The sequence below is a fragment of the Myxocyprinus asiaticus genome, chromosome 25 (genome assembly GCF_019703515.2).
Source record: "Myxocyprinus asiaticus isolate MX2 ecotype Aquarium Trade chromosome 25, UBuf_Myxa_2, whole genome shotgun sequence".
NCBI classification, from domain to species: Eukaryota; Metazoa; Chordata; class Actinopteri; order Cypriniformes; family Catostomidae; genus Myxocyprinus; species Myxocyprinus asiaticus.
Genome location: NC_059368.1, coordinates 31,504,094 through 31,521,200, shown reverse-complemented (window position 1 = coordinate 31,521,200; position 17,107 = coordinate 31,504,094). Strand labels below are relative to the sequence as shown.

Sequence of the window (17,107 nt, the reverse complement as noted above, 5' to 3'; positions counted from 1 at the left end):
GATCACACCCACCAGCAGAGCGCGCTATTCATATGGTAATGTGCTGAGGCGATCAATGTAAATGGTAAACGCCCCCCAACAATGCCTTAAAAAGCATCAAGTTCTTTCACTTTTCTGCGCGTTTGGAAGATGGCACGCTACACAGGTGAGGAAGCTCCTGGATAGTGACGAAGGGTTCACATTTTCCTCAGAAGAAGAGCGGGACTCCGATGAACGTTTGCATTTTGAAGAGCGACTTGATCCAGCTGAGGAAACAATTTCGGATGAGTAAGTCATGTAGTTTTACTTGTATATTAGTTGACATGCTATTTTATATAAACATGGACATATTTTACTAGTTGGACTATTTCCAGACTTGCCAGCCGGTATTCAGAGTATTGAAATTTGAAATATGTCCGAATAGGCAAGTTTTAGTTACATTTAAATGTTGTTTCGGCTAAAGAAGGTATTTAAATTGCATGATGTATGATATAAATATGATATAATATGAATGTTTAGATTTATATTTTAACTAGTGTTTATGCTGCCTCATTATCAATGAAGCTTGTGCTTGCAAATATTTGTTCGGGTGTAAATGTGTAAAATGTGCTGTAAATATGCCCATTTTAGAAAATCAGCATATTAGAATGATTTCTGAAGGATCATGTGACACTGAAGACTGCAGTAATAATGCTGAAAATTCAGCTTTGATCACAGGAATAAAGTGCATTTTACAATATATTCAAATAGAAAACAGTTATTTTAAATTGTAAAAATATTTCACAATATCACTGTTTTTGCTGTATTTTGGATCAAATAAATGCAGCCTTGGTGAGCAGAAGAGACTTCTTTTATAAACATTAAAAAATCTTACAGATCTAAAACTTTTAAACGGTAGTGTATGTCTAAAGTTTAAGTCTTTATGTAAAGAAAATGTATAGTCAGATTACTTATAACTTAAACTTATTTTGTGAATAAGCTACAAACAATACATTCAGTCATTAAGTCTCCTCACATTCATTCTCTCTCAGGGGAGGGGTCTTTGTCTCCTCAGGTGTGAATCACATCAATATTCATGATCATCCACGCCTCCTCGCATATGGCCTTTCTAACACTAAAAGTGTCTTACAAAAGTTAAATGACTATATTGTTTTGTATGAGAGAGTGATCAGGATGGTTTTCACATAAATTTATAGCAAAAACTCTAGGCTACAAGATTCTCCAGTTCTCAAAAGTCTTGTGAACAAATGTTTAGTATGTGTTATATGGCCTTATTTCAGTGACTTAAAATTTTTGTTTTTTCAAAAACCATGCATAAATGTTATTTTCTCAAAAATACAAACATGTACATACATGTTGTTCACATATTATTGTAGCCCAGTTTGTGCTGAATACAGTGTTATCAGACTTTAGCCATTCATTATTTAACTTAAAAAAAAAAGATTTTAAGCAAATGAAAAAAGCACAAATGTCAAGGCATGACAAAAATTCTCCAGGGCCCAAAACACCTTCAGACCCCAGAGGGTTAAATACTGTTGCCATGGCAATGCATTAATTGTTGTTATTCCTTTCTTCCTATATTTGGGTGTTTTTGAGGCACTTGGCATGTTTTTTTTATTTTATTTTTTTTTTTTTATCCCTTTTCTCCCCAATTTGGATTGCCCAATTCCCACTACTTAGTAGGTCCTCATGGTGGCGCGGTTACCTCAATCCGGGTGGCGGAGGACAAGTCTCAGATGCCTCCGCTTCTGAGACAGTCAATCCGCGCATCTTATCTCGTGGCTCATTGTGCATGACACCGTGGAGACTTCCAGCATGTGGAGGCTCATGCTACTCTCCACGATCCACGCACACTTACCACGCGCCCCATTGAGAGCGAGAACCACTAATCGCGACCACGAAGAGGTTGACAACTTTCATAATTATAGTCATTAGGTCCGCCCAACAGAAAGTCGGTCATTTTGGATTATTTTTTTATTTCTGTCTCTGAACTTTTAAATACTCCTAGATGATTCATGAGACTGTCAACACATTTAGACAGCATTATGCCAAGACATTGAAGATGCTAAATTGCAAACAAATTTTGATATATTGAACGGTCACATTTCTTCTGTGTGCAATGTGTGATTTGGATCAAAATTGAGATGTATGTTTAGTCTTGGGGGATAATCACATGGATTTGACAGGTTCAATTGTCAGATTGACTACCCACACCTGGACTGAATGTGCCAATGATGGCTCTGTGACCTCCAGTCTATAAAATCGTACAGTAGTGTGAGGTGATACCCAACTCGCAGCTGCACATATGTCTTGGACTGAAATGCTTTCAAACAGCACCTACAAGGTAGCCACGCCTCTGGTAGAATGAGCTCTCAAGCCCTCCAGAGATCGCAGCCCAAGAATTATTATAACTTAATATAATAGCCTCTACTACCCAATGAGACGGGCGCTGTTGTGAATATGGGTCTGCCCTTACAAGAATCAGCCCAAGAAACAAAAAGCTGATTACTCTTCCTCAATGCCTTCGTTCTTTCCATGTACAGGGTACGAACTGGACACAAACAGTGAAGCTGCTTGTCCTCTGCCAAGGAAAAAGGCGGTGGGTGACAAGTTAGCAAATCAGCTTACAGCTGAGTGTGGAGTTGCTCACCTTAGGCACAAAGGATGAATTTTATTAAGAGACACTAAAATCCACCGCAAAAGGCATACAAGAGTGAAGAACTAACAAATCATGTAGTTCATTAACCCTGCTTTGCAGTTGTTAATGCCAATAATAAAGCTGCCTTTAGTGAAAGGAGCTTTAATTGTATACTTTCAACTGGCTCAAAGGGAGGCTGAGAAAGCACGTTCAGGACCACAGACAGATCTCATGATGGAACTAGTGGTTTTGACACCCTGTTCAAACGTCTTGTGCCCCTCATAAACCTGCAGACAAGCAGGTATTGACGCATTGTATTCAAGTAAATTTCCACATTACAAGCCGATTTTGTGTCTGTTTATATATGCCACGGTTGTGTTGTCCGATCTGACTAAGACATCGTGGCCTTGAAGGAACTGTACAAAGTGCTTCAATGCTAACTCCAGTAACTCCAGAAAGTTTGTGCGCATTCTGTAGTGATGCGGGCCAAACCCCATTCACTATTCTGCCTTCGCACACCACTCCCCAACTTGTGAGTGATGCGTCTGTTGACACCACTTTCCTCAGAGACCGCCCCCAAAGGGGTTCCCCCGTGAAGGAAAGCAGGGATTCTCCTGTGATGGAGATGAGCATCCCCTCTGACGTCACTCTTACTCTGCAATTTAAGGGTCGACGAGGACACAAGTACTGCACTGCAATCCAATGCTGAAGTGCTCATTGGCAGTAGTCGCTAAGGAACGACTGACACTGTTGAGGCCATCAGACACAATAGGCATAGACACAACCTGAATGAGACTTTTCCCTTTCTGAAAAGGGACAAACAACCGCAAATCAATCCGATGCGTTCCTCTGACAGAAACGCTCTATACTGATCGGAGTTCAACCTGAGACCCAGATAAATTATTTCTTCTGAGGGCATCAGATAGCTTTTTGTCTAATTTATTTTGAATCCCAAATTCGCTAAATGAGATACTAACGTAGATCGTCTAGATAAGCAGACACCCTGAGACCTGTTAACCTCAGTGACGTTAGCGCTGCCTCCACACACTTGCTGAAGACTCTCGGTGCCAATGAAAGTCTGAAAGGCACCATTAAAAAATTTGTAAGCTATTCCCTAATAGGCAAATCTTAGGAATTTATTTAATATTTTCTGTGTGACGGGTAGATGCCCACATGAAAATACACGTCCTTCAGATCAACTGATGTAAACCAGTCTCTGGGACGAATAAACGGAGTGTTTTGAGTGCAAGCATTTTTAACTTGTACCTTCTGATGTATTTGTTGAGGTTTCGATAATCCAGAATGGGACAGAGACTTCCTCTCTTGGAGATGACAAAATACATGGAGTAAAAGCCCTGACAGCTGTCCTCCTTATTGCTCTTTTGCTCAGAAAATTAGCTATCTCCTCTAAAATCTGAGCTGACTCCTGCTATTGACATTAACACACTGTTGAACAGAGGTGGTTTTACAACGAATTGCAGCCAATAACCCCATTTTATTGTAGATAAAACCCAGGGATGAACTGCGCATGCGGCAACTTTCTGCGTGAACAGAGAGGGGCCCGCTGTAGCACTCACTCATTGATGGTGCTGTGGCACCATCTAACGGCAGAGCTGGGGATTGCAGCTCTGAGTTCGGTATTATTTTGTGATTTTATTTTCACGCACTGCTGTCTATTCTTGTTCCCCTGAGGGTTAGACGGACGATGTTTGGCCGCCGCAAAAGAAGCCTTGCTTCTCGGCTGGGGCTGTTTTGGCTGTGCCCCTCCCTGCCCTGACTGCTGGGGCGGCGAGGGAGGCCTGGTCTGTGTTCTGAAACCAGATTGTCCACCTGTAAAATGGGTTGTGAACCCGGAACATGATGGCTGCGGGGGGCGAGCAGTGGATTTTCGGGGAAGGCAGGTCTCAAACGCTTCCCAATTCTTTTTCCTCAAATCACACTGCTGCCGCATTGTGGACACCGTAGCCCCGAAAAGGGCTTTTGGATACACTGGGGCATCGAGGAAATCTGTCTTCTCATTCTCAGATAGTCCAGATAGAGAGAATCAAATAGCCCGTTCGCCCACAACGGCGAGACCCATGCTGTGGCTGCAGCTCTGGACAACCCCTTTTGATGTACATAGGTTGAGATCCGCAATAACGCAAATTTCTTCCCACAACGCCGCATCTGGTGCCCCCGCATCGATCTGTTGACCCATCTCCTCCAACTCGGTCTGATATGCTGTGAGGAGCAAGGTGGCATTAAGAGCCCTTACAGCTAGGGCTGAGGATCAGTAGATCTTTTGGTAAATGGAGGCCAACTATCTCTCCATCTGTCCCAGCAATGAAGTGGGAGCAGACGGAAAAACTACCCACCGATCGGGGAGAAAGTGATTCGCCATCGACAACTTGACTAGAGGGGGGCTGGACATCCACAGATCCTCCATTTCGTGCACATCCAGTGTAGAGTAACCTTTAACAGGCACTCTGTGATACATGCATCCACGATACATGATGGAACGGCTGGAATAAATTGCTTTACCAGGGCAGCACGAGACGGCAGCCATTTGCTGTCGTACAGATCCCTCTCTGTACCCTGGCCAGTGTGCTGCAATGGCCAGTCGATGGAGAGCTTGACTGCCACCCTCCTACACATCTCAATAAGGTCCAGCTCTCCTTGGACAGGAGAGGGGGACGCGTTCATCGCGCTACCTGGCCGGGAAGGAGGAAGAGCGGGGAGAATGGCATCACCTTTATTCTCCCGCCATCGTCCTCCAAAAAACGATCATCAGCATTATCCTCCTCCTCTTCCCTGTCCCCCACCAAAGAAGCTGATTCAAAGAGGGGAGGAAGATCGGGGAAGACTTTGCCGGTGAGATTGCCCCTGCTGCGCTGTCCTTGCAGCTGTGTTGGGAGGCCTTTCTCCGCTGGCGGTGGAGAAAAATAAGGATCCTTATTATTTGATGCCGTGACCCGTACACACCTTTCCAAAACTCTCCATACAGAACGGGAACAATGCGTGCAACACTGGGGATTGCGTGCATGTCTGACCCCCAGACAGGCGATACATAGCGGGTGGGAATCCTTCGGCGAGATCATAGATCCACAAGCGCACGGATGGGAGGGATCCTTCCCCTTCACTCCACCGCTGAGTGAGCTCGCAGTTGCCATGACAGAACCCGAACTCAAGAACATGTGCCACTTGATTCTGTGTTAATCCTCTTGCCGTAGAAGTAGTATCTATAACAGAATATCCACAGAAAAACGCAAACACGCCTCGATGCGCTGGTTCACGCGACCCTCGCGAAAAGAACAGCCGCATTCTGCGACATGCCTGAACAGCTTGCCTGATGAATTAAGTGACCATTTCTTACGAGTCCTGCTGAGGAAAGCTTCCAATGATCTTCACGAGGAAGAGAACGAGATTGAAGTAGGCACCTATGACAGTGGTTTATATATAGAGGTGGGATTCCCTCATCACTGCTGTGGTCTGTCAGCTGACAGACTGGGTGTTATTGGTGCTTCCAGAATTGGCTACGCCCGAGGCGTTACCCATAGTGAGATACCAAATGAATATTAGAAAGAGAACACTACTTGAATATGATTTTCCTTTGTGCATTTGCCTTTGACTGCTACACTATATTGCCAAAAGTATTCGCTCACCTGCCTTTAGACGCATATGAACTTAAGTGACATCCCATTCTTAATCCATAGGGTTTAATATGACGTCGGCCCACCCTTTGCAGCTATAACAGCTTCAACTCTTCTGGGAAGGCTTTCCACAAGGTTTAGGAGTGTGTTTATGGGAATTTTTGACCATTCTTCCAGCAGCGCATTTGTGAGGTCAGACACTGATGTTGGACGAGAAGGCCTGGCTCGCAGTCTTTGCTCTAATTCATCCCAAAGGTGCTCTATCGGGTTGAGGTCAGGACTCTGTACAGGTCAGTCAAGTTCTTCCACACCAAACTCGCTCATCCATGTCTTTATGGACCTTGCTTTGTGCACTGGTGCGCAGTCATGTTGGAACAGGAAGGGGCCATCCCCAAACTGTTCCCACAAAGTTGGGAGCATGGAATTGTCCAAAACCTCTTGGTATGCTGAAGCATTCAGAGTTCCTTTCACTGGAACTAAGGGGCCAAGCCCAGCTCCTGAAAAACAACCCCACACCATAATCACCCCTGCACCAAACTTCACAGTTGGCACAATGCAGTCAGACAAGTACCGTTCTCCTGGCAACCGCCAAACCCAGACTCGTCCATCAGATTGCCAGATGGAGAAGCGTGATTCGTCACTCCAGAGAACGCATCTCCACTGCTCTAGAGTCCAGTGGCGGCGTGCTTTACACCACTGCATCCGACGCTTTGCATTGCACTTGGTGATGTATGGCTTGGATGCAGCTGCTCGGCCATGGAAACCCATTCCATGAAGCTCTCTACACACTGTTCTTGAGCTAATCTGAAGGCCACTTGAACTTTGGAGGTCTGTAGCGATTGACTCTGCAGAAAGTTGGCGACCTCTGCGCACTATGCGCCTCAGAATACGCTGACCCCGCTCTGTCATTTTACGTGGCCTACCACTTCGTGGCTGAGTTGCTGTCATTCCCAATCGCTTCCACTTTGTTATAATACCACTGACAGTTGACTGTGGAATATTTAGTAGCGAGGAAATTTCACGACTGGACTTGTTGCACAGGTGGCATCCTATCACAGTACCACGCTGGAATTCACTGAGCTCCTGAGAGCGGCCCATTCTTTCACAAATGTTTGTAGAAGCAGTCTGCATGCCTAGGTGCTTCATTTTATACACCTGTGGCCATAGAAGTGATTGGAACACCTGAATTCAATTATTTGGATGGGTGAGCGAATACTTTTGGCAATATAGTGTATGTGCATTTTCTAAAAAGCCAGCATTCACCACTTGTTTTTCTGAATAAGAACATGTAAAACTGGGCCTGGGTAGCTCAGTGGTAAAAGACGCTGGCTACCACTCCTGGAGTTCGCTAGTTCGAATCACCGGGGTGTGCTGAGTGACTCCAGCCAGGTCTCCTAAGCAACCAAATTGGCCCGGTTGCTAGGGAGGGTAGAGTCACATGGGGTAACCTCCTCGTGGTCGCTATAATGTGGTTTGTTCTCGGTGGGGCGCGTGGTGAGTTGAGCGCGGATGCCGCGGTGGATGGTGTGAAGCCTCCACACGCGCTATGTCTCCGTGGCAATGTGCTCAACAAGCCACGTGATAAGATGCATGGGTTGATGGTCTCCGACGCGGAGGCAACTGGGATTCATCCTCCGCCACCCGGATTGGGGCGAATCACTACGTGACCACGAGAACTTAGAGCGCACTGGGAATTGGGCATTCCAAATTGGGTGAAAAAGGGGAAAAAATCCCCCTCCCCCTCATGTAAAACAATACCAATGTGACAGTCTTATGAAGACTCAGTTTACATATGCTTTACCCTAATGGCATCAGTATTGGTTTCTGTGTAAGCTCCGGGTGAGTGCAAATGTGTTTTATTGTTATTTTTTGTTTGTTGTTGTTTTTTTCACTTATTAATGCATACATTTTATTTTATTTTTCCATAAAGAAAAGCATAGTTTGAAGTTCTGTTCTTGGTAACATTTGAAGGGTTAGTTCACCCAATAATGAAATTCCTCTCATAATTTACTCACCCTCATGATATCCCAGGTGTGTATGACTTTCTTTCTTCACCAGAACATATTTGAAGAAAAACAGAAAAATATCTCAGCTCAGTTGATTGTTAAAATGCAAGTAGATGATGATCAGACTTTTGAAGCTCCAAAAAGAACAGACAGGCAGCATAAATGTCATCAATACGTCTCCAGTGGTGAAATTAATGTCTTCTAAAGCGACAAGATCGCTTTTGTTGTGAAAAAGTTCAATATTTAAGTACTTTTTAACTTTAATTTTCGCTTCCAGTAAGCTTTGTGAGAGGGTGTAGCACATGCAGTCTCTCATGTGACATATTTGTGTTGGCATGTTATGGATGTAATCCCATGCACTCCTCTTTGTTGAGACATTCAGGATAAGCACACAGATGCACCACTGTGAGTAAACAAATGGATTCAAATACAGATCTAAACCAAAACCAACCAAGCTTCTGTATAGCATTCCTTCTCAGTTGTAAACAGCACTGCTCTTCCAGGTTTAACTCTAAATCATCGCTTCCGGTCAGCAGAGGTATGCGCGTGTCGTAATCGTGTTTGGCACGTGAGACACGCAATAACTTTTTTTAACACTGCTGACTGGAAGCTATGATTTAAAAAGTATTTAAATATTGATTTTATTATTTTTTGCATCAAAAGTGATCATGTCACATACACACCTTGGACATCATGGGGGTGAGTAAATAATGAGAGCATTTTTATTTTGGGGTGAAATATCCATTTAAATAAACATATTTTACAACTGTGGCATACTTGTTATTTTTTATTTACATTTTAATGTACAAGTAATCGATTACTCATTGTTTTGGGGTTAGAGTACTCTACAAAAAAATTAATTGATAATGCTCATCCCTAGTGTCGGTGATAATTTTTTGTTGTTGTTTCAGTAGTTCTGACTGTGTTCTCTGTATGTTGTGCAGGAATCCGTGACGGACTACACAATCCCGTCCTCCTCGTTGACTGACAATGTCCCCTCTGCAGGGACAAAGATGGAGGAGAACCTCGTGACACCTGTAAGTGCTTCTGTGCTTGTGTGTGTGTGCGTGTAGTTTTTCTCTGTGTTCTAATCACTCTCTTGTTTGTGTTGGTTCAGGTCCTTCCTCACACATTGCCTCTTCCACGAAGAGAAGCCCTTCAGCAGAGCTCCAGCCTTGCCACAGTTTCTCCTGCTACTGTCGACCTCACACTAAAAGTAAGACATGCACAGCTTTCATGCACATTTTGTCAAATAAAACTTAAAAGGCACATATTCTACACCTCTGGCATTTTTTACCCTGATATTTCCTAATGTTAATCAAGGTTTTTGTACATTAAAATTTTAGTTCAGATGTCACAACCATAAAGAATTCTGAACCAGCTGTTTTGTTTCCAGAAATGGCCTGGGTGGACCGGGGAGGGAGCTTTGCATTGTGATCATTTAGAGTAGGGATGGGCACGAGTACTCAGAAGTGACAGCAATAACCAATCATGAAAATGATGATCGATAATGATCATGCGTGACGTGACTTTTCACTGCATTTGAAATTCGAAAGACTGCTCTCAACACACAGAGAGGGGCACGCACACGAGGCAAGTTATTCCTATTTTAAAGTTAGAGCGTAACTATGGAACAGAACGCAAAGTTTTCAAAACTATTTTCAACTTGACATGGCTTATTAAAAACACAACAGTTATGGCATCTCCAGTCAAGCCAACTGCAGTCTGAAAATAATGTTTAGCCAGCCACTGCAAAATAAGTGGTCCGCACTTAAGATAACAGTAACCTGCAGAAAGTGAGAGATGTGCTTTCTGGCCATTCTTTCATGGAGTTGGCCAGAGAGTCTTCACGATAATATATGATACATGATATTTTGATTATGCTGTTTTTTTGTACTTTTGTAACAGACAACATTATAACAGCCTAGATTATAATGAATATGCAAGACACTAGAACAACAATAAGACTCAATGCAGCGGCCAAAAATGTCCGTCTCATATTTATGTACATATACCAACAATATAGACCCACGTCACTTACTTAGAAAACTCAAGTAAACAAAATGACTCATGCCCATCTCTAATTAAGAGTATGTCTGCGTAATACATTAAACTTTTATTTCGAAAGAGCAAGGAAAATCCTGTTTTCCGAGATATGGCCTGTGAGATGTAGTTGTGTGTATCCTTTCAGTAGTTTGCTTGACTTCTTATCACCCATATCAGCATCCTTCATTTCTTCTTCAACGTAAAGCTTCTCACTGTGTTCCTGCAGATGGAGTCAGCACGTAAGGCATGGGAAAACTCCCCCAATCTCGGAGAGAAGAGCTCGCCTGTCACCTCCTCTGCCTCCCCCATCACCAGTGGAGGAGGAGCAGGCAGTGCCTCCTTCAACTCCTTCTCCAGTGCTTCAGTACCTCAGATACCTGTGGCTTCCGTCACCCCCAGTACCTCTTTGTCTGGTAGGAGTACATTCTTAATGCCGGGGCGATTAAACTCCGGTCCTGGAGAGCCACCGTCCTGCAGAATTTAGCTGTAACCCTAATCATATACAACTGCCTGGATTTTTCAAGTAATCCTCAAGACCTTGATTATATTGTTGAAAAAGATTAGGGTTGGAGCTAAAGGATGGTGACCCTTCTGGACCGGAGTTGAATAGTTGGTGTTGGTACAGTATGTAAAAGTATTAGACCAACATGGGTAGAGTTTCAAAGTTAGGATTTGTTTTTTGTTTTTTTTCAACAGGATCTGCTACCTACACAACGTCCTCTCTCAGCACAAAAAGTACATCAGCGTCTGACCCTCCCAACATCTGCAAGGTGAAACCCCAGCAGCTGCAAAGTTCAGGAATATCCAGCAGTAACTTCTCCCAACTGGGTTGTGTGCCCTCACTCTTACCACAGCAGCAACAGACACCACAGGTGTTCGTATCCCAGTCTGCAGCAGGTAAATGGTTTAAAGTACATATCTCACTCATGTGACTCTCAGTAAATTAGTCTTTTTGTGTTTGTTTTTTTTACACAAGGAAATTTAAGTACTGGAATGCCTGGAAAATCGGCTTTTGTTGAAAAGTACTTAAGTGTTTGAAATTAGCACGAAAAATTTCTATACATTTAGCGTGCCTGAGAAATACATTCATTTTCCATACATCTTTTAATTGTTTTTGCAATATCTCCCACTCACAGTGCACATATTTGAGCCACCCGAGATTGAAAGAGGCCATCTGACTGACATGAAAAGTGACCAATCACAGCTAGTTTGATTTTTAGTTGACGTGTGGGGCGGGTAAAAAACAAAGGTCTGTGCTTTGTGTTGTTTGCAAACATCAGTGTGTACACACAGACCTCTACAACTCACATATGCGAACAAATTTTGCATTTGTTGACAAAAATGTCTTTCATTAACCACTGGCCAGTGATTGTGTAGTGACGATAATCTTTCAATACGTGCTGCGTCGCAAGAACGCGTACTCTGAAGAAAATTTAACTCATGGATTGGCTGAATGTATGTCACCATCGCTTCAGTTTGAGGCGTAATATGTCAGTTACATTTACACCGCATTTAATGAGGTGAACTTTGACTTTACCACAGACTGTAGACACAATATCCTCCCTTAGACGAGTGTAACATGACAGTGCATCATTTAATGTGTCCATCAAAGATGGCATCCAAGCAATCAGTTGTCATTGAATAATATCTCTCTTAATATCCTTACTGTTCTTTACAATCAGTTGTTAATCAAAAAGTGAGAAGAAACATTAATTCTAGTCAGACATGTGCAGATGCGATTAAAGAAACCATGCAACTCTTCTCTCGTTAATGTGCAACAAAAACGCTCAATCTGAAATGAGAGTACCATTTCTGTGAAGTCCTTAAATGAAAAATTGGTGCTGAGAAAGGTTCCTGCAAGTCCTTGATTTTCATTGAATGATACATGTATGAACCCTGTTTATAGCAATACGCCATCAGAGGCCTGCACTGTAGTTATTTCATAATGGTAAAGGTTTTAGGCTTTTAATAACTCCCTTGGAAATTTTTCAGTGGTTTTAAATGTGACTAATCCAATCAGAATAGAGTCTGACCTACCCCTTTTACAACAAGCATTGAGCCTTTTTCCTACCAAAATTTTTGGTAAACTTTCTTAGTTTCTGTGTTAGTGGTTTGAACAACTTTCAAGTTCGTTTGTTTCTAATTTTGTAGGTTCTGCAGCCCAAATCCCAGCCTTCTACATGGACACCAGCCACTTGTTCAGTACGCCTCACCCTCGCCTGGCTCCTCCCTCTATAGCCCAACAGCAAGGCTTTCAGCCTGGACTCTCACAGGTATAAACCTCTGCAGTGTTCCTCCCTCAACCACCAGGATCAACCTATTAAATCATTATCTTGCACTGTCTAATAAAGAGCCTTAAGACCATTTTGGATGGGATTATTTATATAGGTGGACATGGGGTAATGTAATAATTACTAGAGCTTCTCCTTAATTTTACTCCTGTGCGCATTGGTCATGTCAGTAATTTTTACTTACTGCACGTCCCCGCGCTGAAAGTTTCCAGCGGCTTTTGTCTTCTATGAAACGGCCGGAAAAAATGACCCCTGGTTATACAAATCCCTCTGAATCTACTCTGGACAGCCTGTGAGCCCTTTAACTATCGATGTTTCTCAAATTGTCCAAGTGTTTGAAGTGGATGTTGGCCAATGAGAAGACATCTAAAAAGTGTTCTCAAGCATTTTATGCTGTCGAGTGTTTATTTACCCATGTAAAAGAGGAAAAAACAAGCAGATTATCTTGTGGTTATAAAAATTGGAAAGGTGCATTAGTGTGTAATTTTGTGATTTCAGCATTGTGAATGGGGAAATTGTGTAAGTGTGTATTTTGTTCAGACATGGTAGCCCCTCGTTTCCGATCATATTTTCTGGAGAGACAAATATAATTATATAGTGTGAACACGTTTGTCAATATTTTTAATTCAAGAGTTTAATATAGGATTACAGGCTCTGGTAATTTGCCAGATATTCCAATCAATCTCTTTTACTAATCCCAGATACAGTGATATGATAATGTTTAATATTCCCTGCATAATTAATCAGCACAGCTAAATACATTTTCGAATGGATTGGTTATGTGTGTCGGCAGTGCGTAAATGCAGTAGGCACACTTGCAGTATCTGTGCGATTGGTACAGACATCGCTAATCCCATGTAATTCGACAGTGTACAATTACAGACATTACGATTTTTTGGGGGCAATCTTTTTCGCTTATTACTTCATGAAACATAAACAGAATATGGGAAATAGCACTTTTACACGTACAGTGCAGTATTTCGAATAAAACAAGCCCAAACACAACCTAACTTGGTGCATAGATCTTGAAATAATCCTCACAGAGTGATATGAGGTAGCTAAAAACATTATTTTGAGAGAAACGAATGTGCTTGTTGTATTTTAAGAGTTTTCTAACGTTACTACTCATGACTATTCAATCTGTTTGATGTTACCTTTTCCCATTATGATGATTGTGATCACATTACAAATGGAACTGTTACAAAACTGTTACTGCACTCACAGCCTGGCTGCTAGCAAAAATAATGCACCATATATACAGAGATTAGGGTTTGTATTGTGTGTTTTGTTGTTTAATGTGCTGTTTATCGCCTCATTTTAATTTAATGCATTATTACAGATGTTAGAAGTTTATTATTCTCTTTCTGTGAGCGATTTATCAGGTTTACTGTAAGCACCATATAAGTTATGCAAGTGTATTGCCGTTTTTCATTTACATCAGCATACATCTGTAATATAGGCACATTTCTGGTTCATGTTACATCCGATAAACCTTAAATAGCAGCTAGTCCAAATTCCAAGCTTTTAAATGACACTTATTTTTCAAATGAGAGGCTTTTAATGACTTAGCTAGCAGTTCCATCTTCCAGGATAAAGGATTGAAAATATATATATCGGTATCAGCCACAATAAATGTGAATTATCTGTATTGGCACAGAAATACCATATCGGTGCATCCCTTATAATTACTTAACATACGCATGTCCGTAAAACGAATCCTGTCCAAACAGGGCTTTATTGTGTTAGGTTATGTAGGTTGATTGAAAAGCTTTTTAATGGGTTATGATTGTTTCCCTGTAGCCCACGGCAGTGCAGCAGATCCCCATCCCCATCTACGCTCCTCTGCAGGGGCAGCACCAGGCCCAGCTGGGCCTCAACACCGGACCTCCTGTGTCTCAAACTCAAGACCTCTTCAGCTCCTCCATTCAGACCTACAGGTACTGCAGCCTGAACATCTGGTAATTTCAGAGCTCTTCTGCAGCATTCAGTCTGAATCAATTTCAACATGACAATCAAAAATATTCACAATTTTTATCACCAAAAAAAAATCCCAACAGTCCCAACAATTTTCCATTAGTTGTTGATTAAAAAGTGAGAGAACCAATAATTTGTGCACTCTTTTGCCTTTTCTCTCTTCACAGGTCTCAGCAGGCGTTCATGCAAAACAGCCTCTCCCAGACGTCTCCCATGATGCTGTCTGGCACACCGCTGCACAGTTACCCTGGGGTTCAGCCACCAGAACTGGGCAAGCACCAATCCAACCTGGCCTTCCAGCAGACCTCAAACACCCAGCACATCCCCATCCTGTTTGAGCCTCAGCTGAACCAGCCCTCTGGCATCGGAGGATCACAGCTGATAGACACACACCTACTGCAGGTGAGAAATAACCTCCTGCTGCTAAGGCTTCAAATATTTGCATAGCCTTGGAGCATTTAGTAAAGATTATTTAGAATGGGACAATTTTTTACAACTGGATGAATTCAGCACAGATATGAGACTGCTATAACAGCTTGCTTCTGAAACAGTATGTGGGGGAAAGTAGTCTGTTCTACAATTTGAGCATTTGACTTTTTTTTTTTTTTTTTTTTTTGTCACTCTTGCCCTTCTCTACTAAGATTTAGTCAATCCTAATTTATGTTTGGTGATTTTAAGGCATCGTAACTTAACTCCTGATAGTAAAAAACTGGGCCTAAGCTTTGAAAATGAGAGTTTTTGTATGATATATACAGTATATACACCGATCAGCCACAACATTAAAACCACCTGCCTAATATTGTGTAACTCCCCCTTGTGCCGCCAAAACAGCACCAACCCGCATCTCAGAATAGCATTAAGAGATATTCTTCTCACCACAATTGTACAGAGTGGTTATCAGAGTTACCGTAGACTTTGTCAGTTCAAACCAGTCTGGCCATTCTCCGTTGACCTCTCTCATCAACAAAGCATTTCCGTCTGCAGAACTGCTGCTTACTGGGTTTTTTTTTTGTTTTTGGCACCATTCTGTGTAAATTCTAGTATAGTACAGATAAATGCTCACATCAACCATCAGATTGTTTGAAAATTTGATCTCATTGATTTGGACTGTGACATGATTGTTGGTGACAGATGGGTTGGTTTTAGTATTTCCGTAACTGTTGATCTCCTGGGATTTTCATGCACAACAGTCTCTAGAGAGTATAGAGAATGGTGCGAAAAACAAAAACAACCAGTGAGTGGCAGTTCTGTTGACGAAAACGCCTTATTGATGACAGAGGTCCAAGGAGAATGTTCAGACTGGTTCGAGCTGACAAAGGCTGCGGTAACTCAGATAACCCCTCTATGCAATTGTAGTGAGCAGAATAGCACAACATATCGAACCTTGAGTTGGATGGGCTACAACAGCATAAGACCACGTTGGGTTCCACTTCTGTCACCCAAGAACAGAAAACTGAGGCTGCAGTGGGCCTACAGTTTGTGTACCTCGGCAGAAATCCAGATTTGTCAGACCAGGTGATGTTTTTCCAATCATCTAGTGTCCATTTTTGGTGAGCCTGTGCCCACTGCAGCCTCAGTTTCCTGTTCTTAGCTGACAGTAGTGGTACCCAGAGGGGTCTTCTGCTATTGTAGCCCATCCGCCACAATGTCCGACATGTTGTACCTTCAGAAATGCTTTTCTGCATAAAACAGTTATAACGTGTGTTTATTTGAGTTACTGTCACCTTCCTGTCAGCTTGGACCAGTCTAGCCATTCTCCTATGACCTCTGTCATTAACAAGTCGTTTTTGCCCATAGAACTGCCACTCACTGGATGTTTTTGGCACTATTCTGAATAAACTCTAGAGACTGTTGTGTGTGAAAACCCCAGGGGATCAGCAGTTACAGAAATACTCAAACTATCCCGTCTGGCAACAACAATCATGCCACTGTCAAAATCACTGAAATCACGTTTTTTTCCCCATTCTGATGGTTAATGTAAACATAAACTGAAGCTCCTGACCCATATCTGCATGATTTTATATATTACACTGCTGCCACACAGTTGGCTGATTAGATAATCGCATGAATATGTAGGTGTACAGGTGTACCTAATAAAGTGGCTGGTGAGTGTATGTTGCAACTAAATTGTAAACAGTTTGGCCAAGATTTAAAAATAAAGCCATGACCTTGTTTTAAAGTGTTTATTGTATATTCTGATTTGTTCTGCAGCGTCAGGGAATGAGTCAGCACTCAAACCTGTACTCTGGTCAGGTCCAGCAACAGAACAGTTACTACAGTTCAACACAGAGTCCTAGTTCCACCCTGCAGCAGGTGACCGTTCCTGTGCCGGGTTCACAGTTGTCTTTGCCCAACTTCGGCTCGGGTGGTGGTCAGCCACTCTTGGCTTTGCATCAGTCCTTGCCTCCAACCCCTCCCCAAGCCCCGCCCCCCAGCCTCAACCGCCAGCCCCCCAGTAATCCGCCCTACCGTGGCCTCATTGGCCAGAATACACACAGCATGATGCAGCCTTCCAATAAGGTTTGTGCACAAAAATGTTCATAC

General features: G+C 42.6%; 1 protein-coding gene across 7 annotated transcripts in view; it reads left to right on the top strand.

Moving 5' to 3' along the window:
* Positions 1-17,107, top strand: part of LOC127416091 (protein PRRC2C-like) — a 73,905-nt gene that overhangs the window by 32,646 nt on the left and 24,152 nt on the right. For 4 of the 7 annotated variants that reach the window (XR_007893038.1, XM_051655224.1, XM_051655222.1 and 1 more), the window contains 8 exons: positions 9,197-9,289; positions 9,370-9,468; positions 10,525-10,711; positions 10,995-11,195; positions 12,450-12,571; positions 14,390-14,547; positions 14,731-14,965; positions 16,775-17,083. Coding sequence is in view for 6 of the 7 variants with exons in the window: in XM_051655224.1 (XP_051511184.1) it covers positions 9,197-9,289; positions 9,370-9,468; positions 10,525-10,711; positions 10,995-11,195; positions 12,450-12,571; positions 14,390-14,547; positions 14,731-14,965; positions 16,775-17,083 (1,404 nt within the window). In the remaining variant the exon portion in view is untranslated. The remainder of the gene's footprint in view (positions 1-9,196; positions 9,290-9,369; positions 9,469-10,524; positions 10,712-10,994; positions 11,196-12,449; positions 12,572-14,389; positions 14,548-14,730; positions 14,966-16,774; positions 17,084-17,107) is intronic. The other 3 variants (XM_051655226.1, XM_051655225.1, XM_051655227.1) reach the window with 2 other exon arrangements.